The sequence below is a fragment of the Lactuca saligna genome, chromosome 1 (assembly GCF_052625555.1).
Source record: "Lactuca saligna cultivar CGN05327 chromosome 1, ASM5262555v1, whole genome shotgun sequence".
NCBI lineage: Eukaryota > Viridiplantae > Streptophyta > Magnoliopsida > Asterales > Asteraceae > Lactuca > Lactuca saligna.
In genome coordinates, this window is record NC_136417.1 from 86,158,083 (window position 1) to 86,181,746 (window position 23,664).

At 34.3% G+C, this 23,664-nt stretch overlaps 2 protein-coding genes and 1 long non-coding RNA gene across 4 annotated transcripts; 2 read left to right on the top strand and 1 right to left on the bottom strand.

Moving 5' to 3' along the window:
* Positions 1–9,533: 9,533 nt before the first annotated feature.
* Positions 9,534–11,258, bottom strand: LOC145009415 (uncharacterized). The gene has a single exon (XM_078968115.1). The coding sequence runs from the start codon at positions 11,256–11,258 to the stop codon at positions 9,534–9,536; it is 1,725 nt and encodes a 574-aa protein (XP_078824241.1).
* A 993-nt stretch (positions 11,259–12,251) lies between these two features.
* LOC144999938 (uncharacterized) lies at positions 12,252–14,414 on the top strand. Of its 2 annotated transcripts, none has more exons than XR_013661056.1 (3): positions 12,252–12,381; positions 13,196–13,331; positions 14,235–14,414. It is a non-coding gene; the product is annotated as an uncharacterized LOC144999938 (long non-coding RNA). The 2 variants fall into 2 exon arrangements; XR_013661057.1 differs by having other exon boundaries at positions 14,276–14,414.
* Positions 14,415–17,053: 2,639 nt separating this feature from the next.
* On the top strand, positions 17,054–19,824 carry LOC145040878 (cytochrome P450 Tp9025-like). The gene is made up of 2 exons (XM_078988767.1): positions 17,054–17,959; positions 18,786–19,824. Exons 1-2 carry the CDS (start codon positions 17,078–17,080, stop codon positions 19,401–19,403), a joined length of 1,500 nt encoding a protein of 499 aa, XP_078844893.1. The 5' UTR covers positions 17,054–17,077; the 3' UTR covers positions 19,404–19,824.
* Positions 19,825–23,664: the final 3,840 nt, after the last annotated feature.

Sequence of the window (23,664 nt, forward strand, 5' to 3'; positions counted from 1 at the left end):
AGAACTCCTTTATTCATGTGATTCTTGGGTTTTTGGGTAAGTATTATGTAATACCCAAGTGTTTTATACAATTTTTTTATAGTTTTACCATCCTCACACACATTATCATGTGTTAAATCTTTAGGATACTAACATCTCTAAGAAATTTCATCAACTCCATCTAAGATCCTAGGATCGAAATCTTCATCTCATCACTTCAAACTATCCACAAAATCCACTCAATGTGAGTTCATACCCCCATTTTTTGAGATTTTTATGCTTTAGGGGGGAGGGGGATACAAGTTAAAATTTTGTTTGTTATACACATATTTGCATGATTTGTCTAAATTTCGAATTTCAAGTCATTATGTGTACAAGTGTCCTCAACAGTAGTCAGTTTAGAAATATTTATGATATTTGCTTTAAGAATGCCAAACTACAAAAATAAAAACATTTTATGAAGTGATGGTTGTAAAACTACATGATTTTAGAATTTGTTTCCATAAAAAGGTATTTTCTCTAAGAAAAGGTATATTTTGTAGTCTTATAAAAAATTTGGTGGGTTACAACTCAAAAGTGTTACGTTTGACCATATATGTTGGGCAAAGGTGAAGACTTCATATTTACATAATAGATTATATAAAAAGTTTCAACAAACAAAACCGAATAAACTATAATGGGTAAAGTTGATAGTCATATTACTATATTATCAGTTGTACTAGTTAAATGATTAGTTAAAGACATAATTATTTTATTTACAAGCAAAAAGGGTTTTAATAACATGTAAATCGACTGATATAACTTTGTGAGACAATGAGCTTCACAGTACCCACCAGAGTATACGTTAAAGTCCTGATTTATAACCAGAGTCGCTTGTAGGGAGAACATGACACTTGTGTATATATCTATAGGGGTTTACAACCCCACACCTAAACTGTTAGCTATAGTTAAATTGGCAGGTCTGGGTCACGAATGTCATAATAGCTCTGATGCCTGAAGCACGTCGTCCATACCACTAGTCATATTAATATGGTTGTAATAACTCACATAGAATATCAATACACATTTGATTTATGGGGTAACAATACAAGTAGTCTTATATAAAGATAAAACTGATGGGTTTTAAGAAATACAACAATCCTATGGTGCGCATGCAAAACCCTAAAGCTTTGGATCTAGTTTTCTCTATTGTACATACAAGTTATCCAAAGCTTATGAACCCTAATTCTAGCATATCAAAATCAAAATCAATAACTAATAAAGTTCAGATGATTACCTTGATATGTGCCAATGAGGGAGCTTTCCTTGTCCACATCTCATGAGGTGTTTTGACAACCTTCTTGTAACGAACCATGTAACGAACCATGTCCAAATCAAAATCAATAACTAATAAAGTTCAGTCTCTAAGGCATAACCCAAAATGAGATAGGTAATGAAGCAAGACTCATCATGTAACGAACCATGTCTAACAAGATTCGATTACACTGCTCAGCCAAACTATTCAACTGCGATGTCCTAGGTGGCGTCAATTGCAAAACTATTCGCATTCCTTGAGGTAGTCGTGGAATTTAAGACTAAGGTACTCTCCTCCTCGATCAGATCGAAACATCTTAATTTTCCTGACCAACTTTTTCTCCACTTCTTGCTTAAACTCTTTGAACTTTTCAAAGGTTTGACTTGTGCTTGATTAAGTAGATATACTCATACCTGTTATAATCATCGGTGCAAGTCACATAGAAGCAGCTTGCATCCCTTATGGTTGATCTAAAGGGCCCACACACATCGGTGTGTATGAGATCCAATAAAATCTCACCCTTTCACAAGTACTAGTGAAGGGTGACTTGGTCATCTTTCCAAGTAAGCAAGACTCACACATGTCATTGTCCCTAAGGTCGAATGACTCCAATACTCCATCCTTTTGGAGTTGGCCTATGCGTTTCTTGTTAACATGTCCATGACAAAAATGCCACAAGCATTCCTTAGCCAAATCATTGGAAGAATCGATATACAACACATCATTTCCTAAGTTGTCTACAACCATCACAGTTTCATATATTTTGTTACAAGGCAATGCTTCAAAATAGAAAACATCATTAAAGAAAGCATTAATAGAACCCTTTTCATTATCAAATGAAAATCTAAAACCTTGTTTATATCAACCATGAAAAGAAATGATATTTCTTGCCATTTCTGGAGAATAGCAACAACTGTTCAACTCTAGTCCTAACCAACTACTAAGCACTAAAGAGTAAACTCTGATCTTGTTGACAGGTGACACTCTTGTGTTCCCCATGATCAATTTTATCTTCCCATGCTCCACATCCCTACTTCTTATTAGGCCCTGCAAATCAGAACAAATGTGAAAACCACATCCTGTATCAAGAACCCAAGAAATAGCATGCGATGAGTTGTTAGATTGAATAGTATAAGTACCTGTGAAAGATGGCTTTATCTTTCCATCCTTGATGTCCTGCAGATACTTTGGGCAACTTCGTTTCCAATGCCCTTTCTCATGCAGTAGTAGCACTCTGCATCCTTCATGTTGGAGGAGGGTGCAGCGGGACTAGCCTTGGTTCCACTAGAAGAGTGCCATCTTGGGACTTCCCTTGTGGTGGCTCTTGGAAGGAGCCTTCCTCTTTTTACCCTTCTCCTACCTAATAGCCAGGACAAGGGCAGCAGTTGGAGTTGATGCAACAGATTTATCTTTGAGGTTGCTCTCAGCAGTCCTCAACGAGCCTTGAAGTTTGCTCAAAGTGACCTCCTCCTTGTTCATGTGGTAGGTCACCCGGAACTGGTTGTAACTGATGGGTTTTGGTCATAAGACATCCTATGTGCTCATACAAACCCTAATGCTTGGATCTAGGTTTCTCTATTGTACATGCTTTGAATCCAAGACTATAAACCCTAATTCTAGCATGCAAGTAATCATATTAACATGTAATTAGGTTTAAGATCATACCTTGATTGTTATGTAGCAATAACAATCCCAAATCTCCTTGTATTGACTATGGAAGGCTTAGAGTCACAAGTGTCACTCCTCTAATGGTTCACAAACACCATAAGCAAGATGATGAAGAGGAGAGAGGTTGGAGGCTGCCAAAAACGTGTGTAAACCCTTACAAGAAGCTTAGCCACGTTTTTGAGCCTTAAGGGGTCTTTATATAGTTGGGCTATTAGGGTTATCTAACAAGGAAACCCTAATTTGGATGCTTAAGCCCTAAGCAACCCATAGACTCCTTTAATTAAGCCCATGGACGATTTCCATATGGGTTTCCCATTAGAATTCGTCCATCCCTTAATATAAGGCAATCCATGGCCCAAATTGCAATTATCCTATAATTACAATTCCAGTCCCTTAAGTTTAATTAATCTCTTTTAGTCACAAAACTAATTACCAATTAATTATTGACTAATATTAATTAAACAATATGATTTCTCCTTTAATATACTATTCTCATAATACATTAATAAATCATATTTAATCCTTACTCTCCATAAATCATCCTATCAAGTTGTTTTGAACAGCGAAGCATACATTATTCGGGACTTGGTTCCTAGACTCTTGTTTCGCAAGCATTGCTCTTAACTCTGCCAATTGGGTTTTTGTTTCATCTAACTGCGCCTGCATCTTACTAACAACATCTTTGTCCACGACGTTCCTCTTTTTTTTTGTCAAGTCCTTGCATCCCCTTTCTTAAGCCAATATCATGCCCCACCGCCCTGGTACGACCAGGGTGCTCCGGTCCTATTGCCTTAGTCAACAAATCCTCTCCGGAACCCAGCAACAAATCACCTTCGGATATTTCTTTTTGGACATCTATCTGTTAATGCAAACAACATTACAGTCATACAATTACTTGGACAAAAAAATTAAAAACGAAATCTTAAAAAACAAAATTAAGAGCAATCTTACAAGCTTTTTTACTATGGGTTCCATGTTAGGTGGTATTATTTTTGACCCTGACTCATTTTTAGATCTTCTCCCCAACACATAATCTAATGAACGCTCGCTTTTTATCTCATACAACTGTGACGGCAACTGACCCGATGCCTTCTCTTGTTCCCACTTAGCTTTGTTGCCCCGATAACCATGTGGGCCTACTCGGGCTAGATTCGTATTACACATTGAACTCATCCTTGCTTTCTCACTTATATCCTGCCGAAAAAAACAACAACCACAATTATAAAACTGGAACATAATGATTAATATTATCAAGAGACATTATATCCTACTAACCTGGAATTCCGTTGATGATATTCTTTCCTTAAACTTTTGCAATGCAGTCTTTTCCAGATATGAGTAGCTTTCAAGTGGATTTCTCTCATTCTCATTGACCAAGAAATTCTTTTTAAGCCTCTTTTTGTATGATCTCCACTTGTGGTTGCAAGTCATAAGCACATATGATTTGCGGTTTTCATCATGGATTTTCCAACGTTTCTGTTTTTGTATTTTCTTTTTATATAAAATTTAAAAAAAAAAAAAAAAAAAAAAAAAAAAAAAAAAAACTATTAGTAACATATATTAATTAAATGAAAGCACATGTAATGTGTATTAGATTAAAAACCTTGATGGTCAACCATAAGTTCTCCTTTTCATTTGCTGGCACTTTCTTCCAAGTCAGATATTCGATAGAAATTAACTTTCTCGTAACAACCCCGCAGTCATTGGCGAACTTATTTTGATTATCGCCACAATGCTGACCAAGACAGTTAAATTCAACTTCTTGTGGCTCTGTTATATCCCTTAGACGTGTGGCTGTTCTTTTTTTCCTCGGTTGTGGTTGTGGCACCGGTTGTTGTTGTGGCTGATCATTCATCATCTTTATTGTAGATGATTTGCAAATAGCTCAACCACCTACCTGAACAGATTACAAAAACAATTCACATGATATCACAATGCTTACTTTGCCGTTTGATTGATATCTATATGTAGTTAGGCTAGTAACTGTATGGCTGTGTAACTAATCCATGAGTTACATTATAACAAATTCGTTTGATTGATATCTATTAAGCTCTTCTAGAGCCAATTAGATGACAAGTTTTTTTAATTACTTTAAAAATAGCATCAAATCAAATCAATATATACAACATAATCAACCATTTAATGTTGTATTCTTATAACACTATTAGTTGCCAAAATATAAACATATCTAGTAAGTAAGACAAGAGAATAAAAGAATAGCATAAACTGGTACAGATGTTATATATAGTTACAATGTTTTGCTGGAGATGAGATACAATTCATAATGCTTACTTTGTCGTTTGATTGATATTTATATGTAGTCAGGCTAGTAACTGTATGGTTGTGTAAATAACCCATGAGCACCATTATAACAAATTCGTTTGATTGATATCTATTACGCTTTTTCTAGAGCCAATTAGATGACAGGTTTTTTTAATTACTTTAAAAACAGCATCAAATCAAATCAATATATACAACATAATCAACCATTTAATGTTGTATTCCTATAACACTATTAGTTTTGAGTCTAAAAATGAAATATCTTATCCCATCATTGCAGGGGTAGAACATGAGACATAAGCATTAGAACTACAGGGGCCAAACAGTGAAACATAGTAACCCTATGATGCCTTGCCTATGCAGTAATCTCATAAAATAAAAGTTTAACCCCACTTGGAAGAATCTATGTACTTAATAAAGTAAATCAAAACCAAAAAGAGAAAAAGAAACCTAACCCTCTGACCACACTGATAACATTATCAGGTACTACCAAATAAACCATGAGACTAAAGGGAAGTTTGGATGTGCTGCTAAGTGTTAGATGAATCGGATTTTAATTTTAAATTTCTAGGGCCAAAACAATCAAATTCCTTAGAGCTAATTTTGTTTCAGTTGAATGAAAAATTATGTTAACGATAGTTAACTTAATTATTATAATCATTGTAGCAGGTACATATAACATCCTTTAAGCAAAACAGATTATCGAATTAAAAAGGAAGCGTGTGATTCATACAACCTTATTAGAGATGGCAAATCTCCATCAGGAGGTGTTCGTATCAGTGATTAAGCAACAAATTACCATTCAAATCAGTTTAATCTAAAGCAAAAAATGATAAATTACCAATAAAAAGTAAACATAACCAACGAGGAAGATGATACAACTGATATCTATAATTGTTCATCAACAAAAAGTGATTCAAATAGCATACATCTTTCGTGACAAGAATTCACGATACTCTAGGAGACGGTGGGAAACATTAAATGATCGGGAAGTATACTTACGAGAGGAGAGATGCTCTGAAGAATTTTGTCCTGTTGTTTTGGGGAAGAGGACCAATCGAGATGTAGAGTCGTGTATGCGAGTAATGTTGCCTTAGCAATGACTTGGCGACCTCCTGATATGAGGTAGGGGATAGGGAAAATCGAGGAAAAGATAAGGGTTTTAGGCACCAGATTATAGTTAGGACGATGAGGAGGAATCCCTTGTTAAGGCACAGCCTGATGGTGTGGTAGGTAGTCAAATCGCCGGTTGCTTGATGCAGTGAAGAAGAACGGGAGGTGTAGGAGTAACAACGTGATTGGGTTTTGATTTTACCAAAATTTTGTGGCGGGTTATGGCGGGATATCCAAAAAATTTACCAAAACTTACGAAAGACTAAATCTAAAAAGTAAATGATTGATTTGTTTTTTACTGTATACATTTGATTTCATCTTGAAATTTTCAAGCTTAGTCCTTTATATTTGTATATAAGTTTCAATTAATACCTTTTGCTTATTGAACTTTTAATATATATCCTTATAAAAATAATGTATTCATTTAACAAAAAAATATGTAATTTTTTTTTTGAAACCAGCCCATTGAGTAAAAAACTTGGTTTGATCTGACGTCGGTACGGTATAGGGTTGGTTCGATGGATCCAAATCTTCATTTCTAATATATAATAAATATGAAATTCAGCTTGATTAGCTGTAAACGAGTCAGGTTTCAATTTAGGACTTTTTTGTATAAAATGGACGTTAAAAATATTAAGATTTTTTTAAACATCATTAAAAGTAGGTTGTGCAATCGAGTCATGTTCGGGTTGGCATGTCAAAATATACCAACCCGATCAAACCCAGTTAATTATACATAGGTCACGGATTGATGATATCCTTTCCTTAAATTTTTATAGTGACATGCGAAACAACCCTAGATAAGATCATGTAAATTAAAATTATGAATAAGTATCCTAGTACCATCTTCATTACCACCACTGCTACCACTGTCACCAGTCGCCACTACCACTGCCACCAGTCGCCACTACCACCAGCAACACCATCATCACTGTCATCACCGCCACCATCACCACTACCACCACCGTCACTGCCACCCAACATTGTTGTCGCTACCACCGCCACCGTCCCCCACCACCACTGCCACGACTGCCAAAATTCTATTGTTTTTATAATATATATATAGTGTATCTTTACATATAAGTTATAAAACAATGTAAATTTTTGAAAAATAGACCAAAAAAATGTAATTTTGTTATTTTACATGAATTCCAATTGTATTTCCTACAAACCAAACAAAATTTGGAATTAAGTCAAATTCCATGTCATGCCAACCAAACAACATATGGAATTGGATTCAAATTCCTGACAGATTCCTTTTCCAATTCCAGTTCAAATTCCATTAGCAACATTTTATGAACCAAACAACGCCTAAGTTTTCTTTTCCTAAACAACACCATATGATTAAAAGTAGACCTGACAATCGTGTCGTGATCGAGTTGATGGGTTGCGGGTTAGCGAGTCAAAATATACCAACCCGAACACGACCCATTTAACTATAAAGGTCATGGTTTGGCAGGTTTAGAATATAAACCCATATAGGACCTGTCAACCCACATATTTATATAAGTTCACGGGTTGGCAAGTTCCTGTGTCAGATTTGGGTTCATAAGTTATTGGGTCAGATTTGGGTTCATAGGTTCGTGGGCCATATTTGGGTTCGTGGGTCAGATTCCGTAAATAAATTTGATAATTAAATATGAATAAATTCTTGATGCAAACATATCCGAACTTTAGAAACTTAAGTCTTAAACATCCAAATGAAAATAAAAAACATTCATGGAAACATGTTCAAACTAAAACATTAATACAAACATAAATAATTAAAATTCAAACGACGCTAAAACATATTATATAATGACACGTCTCATCGTCAATCATATCTTTGTCTGAGACCTCACTCAAATCCTCTTCATTTTTCCCCAGGTGTGGGTTATGATATCCATATTCCTTCATTGTGATCTGACCGTAAGTAAGTGGTGTCATCAACATCATCATTTGAAGATGGAATGCCGATAGAAAATGGGGGTAGTTCATCAAACTGGTCGTACTCTTCCTCGTCCACAACATCATCAACACCAAGTATATGTCGTTTGCTATGCATAACGATGTGCTTTCCCGATTCCTTTGGGTCCTCAACATAGAATACCTGAGTATCTTGTTTAGCTAGGATGAATGGTTCTGATACATATCCGTTTATGGAAAGGTCAACAACTGTAAAACCATCATTGTCAACTTTAACACCTCGTTGGTTGTCAACCCATTTGCATTTTAACATAGGTATAATGATGGAATCATATTTCAATTCCCATATTTCCTGAATGACGCCATAGTATGATTCTTTGGCGATCCTCACCCTTGTATCATGACTATCTCCATATACTTCAGTTGGCGCTATTACTGTTACACCACTATTTTGAAGTGTACTTTTTCCATCTTGTTTATTAGTGTAAAATGTATAACCATTAATGTCATATCCTTGGTAAGTTGCCACAAAATCTTCAGGACCATTCCCTAGATGTACTACAGCTTGATCCACACTGTCGATGCCATAACCTGCTCTCACTTTGTCTTTTAACCATTGTGAGAATGTTTTGTTATGTTCCTTAACCAACCATCTATTGCTCCTACCGCGATTTGACAATTCCAGTGTTCTTTTGTGCTCATTTATAAATGGAGCAATGATTGTCATATGTTGTAGGACTGTAAAATGTGCAAGTTGTAAGTCTTCTCGATTTGGAATGATCTTTTTCAGTCCAATAGTCCCACTCCCTACAAGTCTACCCTCATGTCGAGATTTTGGAATGCCAATGCTATCAACACCTTGTAAATAGTCAGTACAATATTCAATTACCTCCTCTGTTGCATATCCTTCAACAATACTACCCTCTGGTCGATGTCTATTCCTTACATACCCTTTTAAGACGCCCATATATCTCTCAAATGGATACATGTATCGTAAGTATACTGTCCCACAATACTTTATCTCTCTAACAATATGAGATGTTAGATGAACCATGACATCAAAAAATGAAGGTGGGAAATACATCTCGAGTTGGCATAATGTCAAGATAATATCATTTCCCCATGAATCTAATACCTCGGGATCAATAACTTTAGAATGAATCATGTTGAAAAACAAGCACAGCTTTGTGATTGTGTGTCGAATTCGGTCCGGTAGTATTCCACGAATTGCAATGGGAATCATATGTGCCATTAAAACATGACAATCATGGGACTTCATACCAAATAGTTTTAGTTATTTCATTGACACTAACTTCTTAATGTTAGCAGAATAGCCTGATGGAACCTTTACACCATGTAAGCACTTACAAAATTTTGTTTTCTCATCCTTTGACATGGTATAACAAGCTACTGGCAGATACGTACGCTTTCCAGGATTCCTAATAGGAGCAAGCTCGGGGCGAATTCCCATTTCAACCATGTCTTCTCGAACATTAATCCCGTCTTTTGACTTTCCTTTAATGTTCAACAATAAGGCTATCAGGCTTTCACAAACATTTTTTTCAATATGCATAACGTCAAGACAATGGCGAACCTGCAAGTGCTTCCAATATGGTAACTCCCAAAATATAGATCTTTTCTTCCAAATAACTTTAGGAGGAATTGTACCTGTACGTTTACGTTTACGTTTTCCTTTACCATTACCTTTGAATTTTCCAAATGTCACGTTTAGATTTTCAACACGAGAAAATACAGTTTCTCCTCGTAATGGTTTCCTTGCTGTCCTCTCCTCAGTTTTACCATTGAACACCTTTTTTTTCTTGCGATATGGGTGATTTTTTGGAAGATATCTTCGATGATCCATATATACATTTTTCTTGCAATTTGTCAACCATAACGATTGTGTATCATCTTCACAAATTGGACATGCATTTGCTCCTTTTGTGTTGTATCCAAACAAATTCTCATATGCTGGAAAATCATTTATGGTGCAATAAATCATGGCCCGAAGTTGGAAATTTTCCCCACTATATGCATCATACACTTCGACACCCGGACTCCATAATTTTTTTATGTCCTCAATTAATGGAGCTAAATAAACATCGATATCATTTCCCGGCTGTTTTGGACTTTGAATTAGTAATGACATCATGATGTATCTTCTTTTCATGCATAACCAAGGTGGGAGGTTGTAGATACAAAGAAGAACCGGCCATGTACTATGACGACTGCTTAGGCTTCCAAATGGATTAATTCCATCAGAACTAAGTCCGAACCTAATATTTCTAATTTCTCGACCAAATTCTTTAAAATTGGAATTACTATTTCTCCATTGAGGGGAATCAACCACATGTCTTATTTTTTCGTCTATTTTACGATCAGCATGCCATCGTATTAATTTTGCATCTTTGGCGTTTGCAAATAACCGCTTCAATCTAGGCACAATAGGCAAATACCACAATACTTTAGCAGGTGGACCTTTCTTTTTCACATCATTGGTTTCTTCTGTATGATTATTCTTCTTATACTGCGATGTACCGCATGTGATACACTTATCTAGATCTGCATACTGGTTTCTGTATAACATACAGTCATTTGGACATGCATGTATTCTTTCGATTTCCATTCCCATTGGGCACATTAGTTTTTTCTCTTGATATGTTGAAATAGGTAACTCGTTATCTTCAGGAAGCATATCATTTAAAAGCTTTAGAAGATTTGTGAAACTTGTATCACTCCAACTATTGTTTGCTTTTAGGTTAAATAGTTTCAAAACAACAGATAATTTGGTATACTTCATACACCCGGTATACAACGGTTTTTCTGAGTCATCAAATAATTGTTGAAAATTTTCATAATCCTTTTCAGCGACATTGTCCTCCCAATCATGTAACATTCCAGAGAAGTCATCGTACTTGTCATTGTTTGAATCATTATTATCATTATTAAACTTTGAAACAACCTCATTATCATTAACCAATGTCTCTCCATGTCGTGACCAACATATATAATCTCTCATAAACCCATGATTATTAAATGTTCCTGTACTTTAGGAGAATCACTGTACATATGATAGTTCTGACAATCTACACAAGGACACCATATGTAGCTTTCTCCTTTATTCACCCGATGTTCCTCTGCAGCTTTAAGAAAACCACCCAGACATGCCAAATATTCATCACATGAACGTTTAATTCTATACATCCAATAACTACGATCCATCTGTTATCACATAAACCATATATTAATAACATGCATGTAGGACTAAGAATACATCTAAAGGCATTTGTAATTTACCTAATACAAATTTAATCTTACGAAAATATGACCGAGTGTTTGAAAGTAATAAAAATACCTTATCTTCACTCGATAGACAAGATCAGTAATGTATTATTTGATGATTCAATAAGCTTCAACAAATATTCTTACAATATTCAAACAAACAGTAAATCAAGTCATATAACGAATTACGTAATAAAATAAGTTATTGTTATTATTATTATTAATCCATTGTTATTTTGATTGGGTTTTAATACTCAAACAAATCATATTATTTGTTATATGAGTAATCAAAAATAGTTTATCTAATTGATATATATTAAATAGAAACGTATAATAACAATGCATTTAGAACAACGGATATATATATATATATATATATATATATATATATATATATATATATATATATATATATATATATATATATATATATATATATATATATTAAATGAAATTTGTTTGGAAACTTATAATGAAACTCAAAATAAATAACCACGCACTATTACCAGTCATAAATTAACAACATCAACAAAGTTAAAAAATAAATAAAAGAAAAAATAGCTAATACTTATATTATATATTCAATAAACAATTACATATTACTTTCCATTTACATTAAGGCGGGATTACATCAATTAATTTCCCGCCAAAAATCCAAGATCATCAACACTATTGACTTTGTATATATTTGTGTATATGCGTTTTTTCATTCCTCCTTATATAATTAAGGACGATTTTTTCCCATATAAGCAAGCACCAATTCATTCACAAAGAAGAGAGATAATTTCTAAGAAGGAAAAAAATAAGAAGCCTATACAGGTGACGAGATTTCCATATCTAAATCATCAACATAGCATCAGGTTAGTCCCTATTTTGTTCATGTTCTTGATTCCAACTCAAAGTAGCATAAATCAGGTCACTTTAAAGTTAATTGTATATATATATATATATATATATATATATATATATATATATATATATATATATATATATATATATATATATATATATATATATATATATATATATATATATATAATGATGGTTGTATGCAACTGATTTAATAAAAAAACGAGTGGAATTACAGAAAAGGGCACATCTAATAAGAGTAAACTACATACTGATTTGTAAAGAAATATGTGTTGTAAATTTCACTTGCTATCACATTCGTATGGTGTCTCTTGGCATTCAGTGTGCATAAATAAACAATAAACTTGTGTAAAGAAGTGTAAATCAATTGAAAGTAAGCACTTAATTAAATTAAGAGGTACATACCAAGCAGCTTTTATCTTCCTTGACTTAGATTTTCTGCGTGTGTTAATAGAGGATTAAACACTTAGTTGCATTTTGTTGTCTCCGGTTGGGTTTCTCTATGCGTTAATGGTCGAATAAATTCAATAAATTGCTAAAGTAATCCCAGCAATCAGTGATAAATTATTTATTCAAAAAGATTTTATCATTATCTGTTAAGATTTTGTTTCATGATCTGTTAAGTTTTAAAATTCATATATTATTTGGTGATAATCTTATATCTTTTTCTCCTATGTTAAATTAAAAAATCAATATTTTTTTATGATAATCGTATTTGGTTTTGGGCCTTTTGGCATATCTTGATATGATAAAGTTTAGAATATAGATATACTGTTTTACTGACGATGTGTTTCATGTCTGCAGAGTGAAGACATTGAACAAATTTTCCAACGTTACCCTCCTAGCTACACACAAGACAAAACTTCAACTCAGCTGTACACATGTTTGTAATTGAGTGGAATTACATAAAAAAAAATCAAGCTAAACAATCCCAGAAATGGTAATTATATTTAGAACCTAGAATCAGAATCTCTTCAAGGGTATTTGGTGTGGACCTTGCATCTAGCTATATTCATAGTTGGTGCCATAGAGTTATTACCCACTAGAATTTCATGACCTACGTCTTGACTTTTGATCAAATTTTACTAAAAAGTTGTTGAGTTGCTGATTTTCCTTTGGATGGATGCCCGTTCATGAGAGTTAGTTGCTATTCTGGTGCTATAGGGTGTTCATTCATGCTAATTGGGTGGCTGAGAGATAAATTCCTCCCTTCAGATCCAACTTGACCATTTTGCCCCTAGTGTTATTTTGTTGAAATTCAACTGATTTTTTTGGTGCTGCCCTGTTATTAGCTTAAGGCTCCATATGCACAATTCATATGTTATGTGAGCCTATGCTTATAGTTTTGATATTGTTTCTTGAATTAAAGACTTCATTACCTCCTTTTCCTCGGGTTGCCGATTTGGGAGCAAAGTAGTTTTTCTCTATTCTGTTGGTTTCTACAAACTTTTTTTTTATTGTTCTAGCTTCCTGTTGCACTTGTTTTTTTCTAATATATTGTGGTGGGGAATTGCTTTCATTTTGCCATTCAGATGAGGCATGAATTTAGCCTAAAATACTCAATGCAGAAAGTAGTTACCTGGTAAAGTTGTGTTAGATCAATCTTCGTAATTGGTTGGTTGTTGGATTATAGACGATTCCATATGTTCCCATGGTTGTGAAGTTGATCTTCTCCGTTTTTGTCTGATCTAAATGATAATAAGTCAGAGATTCCAATTTTAGATAGCCCTTACCCTTTCCCTAACATTACGTTTCTGACTCTTCCTGATGTGTTACGAAACCTTGTTCACTTAACTCAAGATTATGTAACATGTTGAAAATGTATATATCTACTTGTTGACAGGTGGGGTTTATGATGTTTTGCTTATGGTTTTGGTGTTTCAGCTACAACAATATCAATGGAGGGATTGAAGGTATCTGATGCAGAATTGGTGTTGTATTTCTAACCATCAAAGTGCATCAGAGGACATCTTTTGTGAACTAAGTTCAATTCTTTTTAATATATAGTCTTAATTTAATGTAATTTATTGAACTTGACTATGTTTTCATGTAATTCTAGACCATTGGTTAAAAATAGTATATACATGAAAGTAAATTGATGTCTATACATCAATCGTTATCATTTTGAAAAACATATTTTACAAGTCCAAAATAGATTGGGATAATGATTTTAATCCATTTCCAGCAACAAAACACGAAAAGCGGCCCAGCACGCTCCTACCCATCAAGTGCATTATCCTACTCGACGAGTAGGATGAATTTGTTCATGGACTTGGCGAGTCCTCCCCATGAACTCGGTGAGTCCAGTCATCAGAGAGCAGATTTTCGACCTTTTCAAGCAGTTTGCATCAAGTATACAGAAAACAAATCCTAGGCTCTGATACCACTGATGGGTTTTGAGCATTCTAACACTTCCTAAGTGTACATGCAACCCTAATAACCTTGAATCTATGTTTTCTCTATATACATGCAAAATTCTTTTTCAAGGTTATTTCCTAATTAGCATGGCATGGGGATTACATAAAACATAAAAACTAGTAGAAATACATACCTTGTTGTTGTTTGGATTCCTTCAAGACTTTGTGAGCCTAGCACCCAAAATGTTGTGCCTCAAATGCTTCACACAACACTACAAACTTGGAATAACTTGAGAGAATGTCACTTAGCCTCAAAAATCGGTTATGCCCTCTTATGAATACACTAGTGCTGATTTTGCATGCTATAGGGTTTCTTTTATAATGTGTCATAATTAGGAGTTACAAATGTAAACCCTAATTGTCATGACTCTTCATTTCTCATGACCCATGGGTTTGTAACTCCCATGGACTATCCATGGAGCTCCATATGATTATAACCAAACCCATAAACCATGGATCATTAATCCACCATAAAAGAATTGATGATTGTCATAATCAACCCTATATATTCAATTAGTCTCACTTCGATCACCAAATTAATACTAGATTAATACTTGATCAATACTAATTAAATAATATTGTTATCAATATATTAGAACTTATAATATATTAATAATAACAAGTGTACTTTCTCTCATTTTGTCTATCCAAGTATTGCAATGACATGCAACCCAAATGGACCATGCTGGGTCGGGTCAAGTACATACCAAATAAAGTTATGGACTTAGACACTATATCCAGTAGGAACATCTAGGGTCGTTCGAAACATATTTTGGGCACAGGGCGAAAGAAACAAATAGGACCTTAAAATACACAAATTTCATCAAGTTCTTTTTTTTTTATTTATCTAATTTTTTAAACCTAAAAGAGAAAAAAAAAAATGTCAATTTTAATAATTCACTATTTATCTCACTTTTATTATAAATTCAAATTTCTTAAATGTTTAGACGTTTATATTTAACTTTTCTTTTAAATGAACTTATGTAAATTCAAACTTCTCAAACTTCTCGCGTTAACAAATGTTCTCGATTGAACGCTCTCCTCTCTCTCTCTCTCTCTCTCTCTATATATATATATATATATATATATATATATATATATATATATATATATATATATATATATATGAATTTTTAATACGATAATATTGTGGTATTCAAATTTTAATACAATTATCATGCGAATTTTACTGAATTGATACAGTGTTATCAACCAAACATGTTCGCTACAAAATATGTTAGTAACCAACTTTTTTTTGGTTGGTTGGTAAAATATTCATTGGTTCTTTGCGGTACACTGTTTTACAGTAATCAGGATTAAAAACTGAAATAACTTTTCAATTCTGAGTCGTGTATTTAGAACCGAATAGACTCTTATTCAGGTAACTCGTACCGAATAACCCGAGAACCGAGTAAACCTAATATAGATATCCGAAATTTGAGTGGAATTGTTTATTCGGGCCTAATTCGGTTCGGTGCGGTTCAATAGGTTTGGTTTTCATGCCAAATTCTCATCCCTACTCTTAATATATTAACAACTATTGTGAAAATATAAAAATAAATAAATAATACTCCATCCGTCTCATATTAATAGTCTGTGTTTCTTTATTCGTTCGTTTCAAAATGATAGTTTACATCTAAAAATAAATATCATTTTTACCAAAATACTTCTCATTATTAGTTAAATGACCATAAAATTAAATGCAACTAACATGAAATTAAATATAACAAAATGATATAATTGTCATTTCAATTAATAAAGATAGTAATAATTAATATTTTTCCTTAATCTGTATGTTTTTTATGTGTAGACAATAATTTTAAAAGTAACAAAGTAAGAAAAATACAAAACTTGTGGTAGATCATTGTCTTGTGAGAATTTGTCAATTTAAAGTTAAAAAAATATATATAAAAAAAAATAAAAAAATAAAAAAATTCCTTTTTACCTTACGTTGGGGGCCACTACAGATGTCATACAAGTAAAATTTAACAAAATTTAGGTCACCTACAATGGGAGTTGTATGAGGGTTTAATGGAATAAATGTGAATATAATATAAATGAGAGATTGTGAACTTGAATGGCCATATTGAATGGTGGAATGAAGTTTTAATTGAAAATTTATAAACTTCTTAAGAATTAAAGCGAATGTTTATAATTGAAAATTTATTAATTTCTCTCTTTTTTTTTAATGGTTCACATATACATGAGCCCCATAAACATGTCAATATATTTAGAGGACCTTCATTTTACCTACTGCAAGGCTGAAACAATGTACACCAAAATAGCCTTATCTTTAACTGTTTCCTGTGTCATCCTCTTCCTTTACCTTGTGCTCAACAAGAAAACCAACGGAGCAAAATCATTAAACCTGCCACCAGGGCCACCAAAGCTACCTCTGATCGGGAACGTACACCATCTAGCCGGACTGCTCCCACACCGCGCATTTCGAGATTTAGCACAAAAACATGGCCCCATCATGCATATCCAACTAGGCCAAATTTCAGCAGTCATCATTTCATCACCCCGACTAGCCAAAGAGGTACTCAAAACTCATGATGTTGCCCTCGCAGATCGTCCGAAGACTTTTGGGAGCGAGCTTGTACTGTATAGGAACACCGATATAGCCCTCGCTCCATATGGTGAGTATTGGAGACAAATGAAAAAGATCGCCTCCTTGGAACTTCTTAGTGCCAAAAAAGTTCAATCGTTTGGTCTAATCAGAGAGCAAGAACTTTGTAGTTTCATGAACTTTCTCCGAATATCTTCAGGGAAACCGGTAAACATACACAAAACCATCACGGAATTGGTGAATAATGTTGTCTGCAAAGCTTCCTTCGGAAAAAACTGTAAACACCAGGATGCACTCCTAGAGTTCCTAGATGAGTTTGGAAGAGTAAATAGTGGGTTTTATGTTGCGGATTTGTTTCCGGATTTTAAGTTTCTTTACGTGGTTTCTGGATTGAGATCAACGTTAATGAAGATGCACAAAACTCTCGACAAAATCTTCAACGACATCTTTGAGGAGCATGATAGTAGAAAGAGAGATGGAGGGGAACATGAGGAAGATCTTCTTGATGTTCTTCTTAGAATCAAAGATGAAGGAGGTCTTGAGTTCCCCATCACGAATAACAATATTAAAGCAATCTTTGTGGTAAGTTCATCATCTATCGATATGCTCTCTCTTTTACCACTGCTATACCTAAACTTACTCTTTCAATTTTCTGTTTTTTTTTTAATGAATACAAAGGTAGTAAACTGTAGGGCTGATATTTTCCCTTTTTCACCTTCATACAATCTGTTATGTCATTATTGTTTTGATTGAGAATGCAATTATTTGATGGGGCTTTTGATGGTACTGTGATGCTTTAACATGAGTGCGTATGTCGTATCACCTTTATTTTATGCACACATCATCAAAGGTTGTTTGTTTCTTAATATATAGGTCCCTAGCTAAGCCATTGCATTGTAAAGATCAAGTATATTATGATTTTTTATGAACATAAAGGGAAACAACAAAATTATACAAAAAATTTCAATTAACTTTTTATGTATCGAGTGCTACCAACCAACAATAGTTATACTTTATATTTTGTGCAAAAAATACTATTGTATTATCATTAGTATGTCATCGACTAGTTGAATTTTACTGTTTTCTATATACACCTTAGAATATTATTTTTATTGTAACACTCACAAGTCACACCCTAATAGTAGTTATCTTTTATTGTACACTAGATTTCAATTAGTATACAATGATTGTGAAGTTCTTTTGTCGATTTGCACATAACTAGGTCCATAGCAATGATCGACAGAAAGTTCTCTTTATTGGTATCTCTTTATCCAGTCATATCCGTCTACAGCCAATATGTCACAAGTGAAGTATTAGCTATTTCGTCCAAAACAACATAAACATGCAATGTCGGCTATGTGAAATAAAACCCACCCATTTTAACTTTTTTTTTTTAAAATTGATGTAGGACATATTTGCAGGAGGCACCGATACATCATCAGTAACTATTGAATGGGCTATGACAGAACTGATGAGACATCCGAATGTGCTCGAAAAGGTGCAAACAGAAGTGAGAGAAACCTTTAAGAGGAAGAAAAAAGTCATGGAGTCAGACATACAAGGTTTGAGCTATTTGCAATCAGTAATCAAGGAAACCCTAAGGCTTCACCCTCCAATCCCAATGTTACTCCCACATGTAAGTAGAGAGCATTGTAAAATTGATGGATACGATATTCCTGTTAAAATGAAACTGATCATCAATGCATGGGCATGCTCTACTGATCCTGAATACTGGGATGATTCTGAAAGCTTCAAGCCCGAAAGATTTGAAAAAACTTCGGTTGATTTTATGGGAAATAATTATCAGTTTATACCATTTGGATCTGGGAGAAGAATGTGCCCAGGAATGAATTTTGGGTTGACGACAGTCGAGTTTTTTCTTGCTCAAATGCTATACTACTTCAACTGGGAACTCCCTGATGGATTAAACCCTATTGATGTCGATATGGCGGAGACAGATGGATTGCTAGCAGCAAAAAAGATTCACTTGCATTTGATTCCTACGTCTTGTGCTCCTTATAATTAACTAAAGTTGTTTAAGGATTCTTGACACCAAACGTAAAACGGATCTATTAAGCACCATGTGGGTTTATTATAAAATAACTTGGTGCTGTTGTCTCCCTTTATTTTGGTAATAAATCATTATAAACATTGGTAGTTGGATACTTGGATTGAATGTGTATTCTCTGTTGTAGCAATAGTACCAGTGCTGCTGAATTCAATCGTGGGCTTCTTACAGTTGTGGGCCTTTATATTACCATCTCATGATGTATAGTCATTCCTATGGGACCCTTGTTACGTGTTGGCCTCGGCAGTTTTGTGGTCATTTTTCAATTAAGATGTCGAATCTTGTCTATCTATTCTACCTCTATCTCTACTAAAAAAAGAATATTTGTTATGCCACATGTCACTTTTTCTGTAGTTGCTTATGCCACGTGTCATTTTTGTGGAGCTCCTCTCCCTAACTCCCTGTGTTTCATGCCATTGATAATTGAAATCGATATAAATTGAGTTTTAAATTTCATATCTCAAATAATCTAGCCATTTATATCCCCAATAATGACGTTTTAACTACACCAATCAATAACTTGTTTAAAGGGATAACATTGATTTCATACCAATTTTAAGTTATTTTATTTGAAATACCATTTAAATGGGTATGTCAATGTCGATATATCAGCAAAGTATAATTATCATTCTCCCTAATAATCAGCATATGATCCCTCTTTTTTTTTTTTTTTGAATAAATCTTCACTAATTTTGTGATACCCAGTCTCATATTTTTAAAGCTTATAAATATCATCCTCATGCAAGAAATATAATTCGAACGTCCCACAATAGTCTGACGTATTTTTTGGTGATCAAGATTCTGCAAAACATAAGGTTTTTGATTGTTCAAATCTTCATTGTTCTTATTTCTGTCACACGGTTCCTTTTTGTTCTTCTTTTTTCAGTCATAGTCTTCTTTTATTTCATTTCTTTTGTCGCATGAATGAATCAAAGTATTGTAAAAAAAAAAAAGTTACGTACTTTTGTATCTGAACACATGGTTTAATCAATACATAATCCATTAAAATATTATATCTTAATCTTTTTTATTGTTCCTTCATTCCTATTTAATTTGTCAATAGGTTATATGTATGTGTTTGGAAATTGGAAGCATTCCTGCCAATTAAGAAATGTACTTTAAAAGTACATTGCTATTTTAAGTAAAAGTTCATCCATTTTTTAGGTTATTGTATGTGTGTTACTGTATTTTCGGTTTGTCTCTGTTCGGAACCATTCCTGTCTATTAAGCAAAACTATAATTTATACGTGATTGTGAACTTACGTTGATGTGGTCTAGAAACATAACATTTTAGGTGAAGAAACCCCGCCTAAAGATAAGCCAATTATGTCAAGTTTTCTATCAAAACACTCAAAGCCAAACAAATTATAACTTCATCTTTTTTTATTGTTCCTTCATTCCTATTTAGTTTGTAAATAGATTATATATATATATATATATATATATATATATATATATATATATATATATATATATATATATATATATATATATATGTGTGTGTGTTTGGAAGCAATTCTGCCGATTAAGAAATGTACTTTAAAATTACATTGCTATTTTGAGTAAAAAGTTCATCTATTTTTTAGGTTATTGTATGTGTGTTACTGTATTTTTCGGTTTGTCACTATGTTTGGAACCATTCCTGTCTATTAAGAAAAACTATAATTGATACATGAATGTGAACATACGTTGATGTGGTCTAGAAACATAACATTTTAGGTGAAGAAACCCCGCCTAAATATTAACCAACTCTGTCAAGTTTCCATCAAAACACTCAAAGCCAAACAAAGAACAAGGGCCCAAATCCGTAGCTTCATGATCGTTGTGCTCAGCCACCTCGCATCTATTCTACCTCTTCCTGCAAGTAAAGGGTAATCATGTCATTCTTATAAAACGATAAAGAAATTTAAAATTAACAGAGGGAGCCAACATAAGCTTAATGGTTAATATATTTGCAGATATCCAACAGGTCCCGAAATGGGAAATAAGAAACGATGAAGCTTCCATCTTGATCCAGTTCAAAATAATCAGATGAAGCCGTACCTGAAATCACGAGGTGTCTAAAAAATGAGAAGGGAAGTTGCGGGGAAGATAGGTTGGTGAAACAACCCAAAATGCGACCCAAATATTTTTGTCTAAATAATACTAAAACCATAACACCGAATGCCATAAAATAAAAATCATACATCAATATCTCAAAACCATAATAAAGTGTCGTGATCAAAACTGTATCAAACCGTGTCCAGTCATATCTGGGAAAAATGAAACCAACTCCGAGGATAAAACTGAAGTTGTGGTGTGTGTGATGCCATCATCCCGAGCCCTTCCCTTTGCTTACGGAAGTACCTGAAACAAAAACTGAAACAGTAAGCACAAAGCTTAGTGAGCTCCCCCAGACTACCACATACCATACAATCATATAAACACATATTGGGCATTGCCCACTGCATCAGACCAAAGTCTGGAAACTGCATCGGGCCGAAGTTTGGAACTAACCAGGGCTTTGCCCTCTGCATCGGACTGAAGTTCGGAAACTGCATTTAACCGAAGTCCGGAACGGACTGGGACCTTGTCCCCTGCATCGGACCGAAGTTCGGAACTAACTACATCAGATAGAAATTCGGAACTGACTGGGACCTAGTCCCCTGCATCGGACCGAAGTCCGGAAACTGACTGATCATAATATACATAGCATAAACATATCAACTATCATAAACACATATACTGCATACTGCATCGGACTGAAGTCCGGAACACATATCAAAAGGACATGCTTGAATCAGAAAGACATCAAGCACACTGAACTACTGCATTGGACCAAAGTCCGGAACTACTGCTAACTAGACAGGCCGACATTGTGGCCATAGACCCGTTCCTACTTGAAGGAAAACTCACCTCGAAAGCTGGCTGCTGAAACTCTACCCGAGAACTGTCTGTTGCTGCTCCGGTCTCTCCCGGCTACAATTCCTATAAACACACTTAATCAGCTACTGATAACTGTACTGAGGGTAAAATAACCTTTTTTACCCCTACTCAAAGTCAACTTCCAGTTGACCGGACTCGCCGAGTCAGGGCGCAGACTCGCCGAGTTCTTCCTTTACTAATTCTGACTTTAACTCACCAAGCCCCTTTCCCACTCACTGATTCACTCTGAACTCACAACTTGAACCGAAGACGGGGACTCGCGACTCGACTCGTCGAGTCCGACGAACAACTCGCCGAGTCTGAGTGCAGATTCCATGCAATCGAATTCTAATCCATTCCAGGGTCTCTAACTGTGACATCCCCAATTTTCACGGCCAGAAAAGACCGATTTTTGTTTATGCTTTATAAAAATCAGAGTACTTCTTTTAATAAAAATGTTGCGGAATTTGTTCCCAGAAAAACATGATAAATACGTTATTAAAACACTTTCGAAGAAACGTATTTTATTCATTTCAAAATGTTTGGGATGTCATCGTTAATACAGAAACATAAGCATAAACAGAACTTACATTTATTTACACTAGTGATCTACATCTCGTTGAATCTCTCAGTGTAAAGTGACTTCGTATCAACACGTGTGATATAAGTAAACTGAGTGGGCCAGGTTGGGAAACCTGGTAAGTACATAGGGTTTTCAACCCACAATAATATAATTATTATGTTTAAACAATCAAACAATCAACCCAATTACCCATCCCCATTATCTTCTTTACTCTTAAGGATCTACCCTAAGAATCAACTATTCCTCGTTTATTTATTCCTAAGGAACATCCTAAGGAATCGACACGAAGTCCATCATTACCAAGGCTTATAGAATATGTTTGGTGAACACGTAGTCCAAAACATCTGGTAAACACTTAGTTCAAAAATAACTAGTGAACACACTTAGTTCAAAATACCTAGTGAACACACTCAGTTCAAAGATACGTAGTGAACACACTCAGTTCAAAATACCTAATGAACACACTCAGTTCAAAGATACGTAGTGAACACACTCAGTTCAAAATACCTAATGAGCACCTAGTTCAAAAACACCTACAGGTTACGAGCTTACAAGCATTCCACCGGACCGTCTAGTATCGCCCATGGTCATCATCTATACTCCACTAGATGACTGGATCACTAACAACATTGATGTCTCCCATCGTGTTATCACAAAACAACTATTTATCTACCCATGTTTTACCCAACACATTTTGTAGATATAAAATACATATACAGTTTAAATCATTTA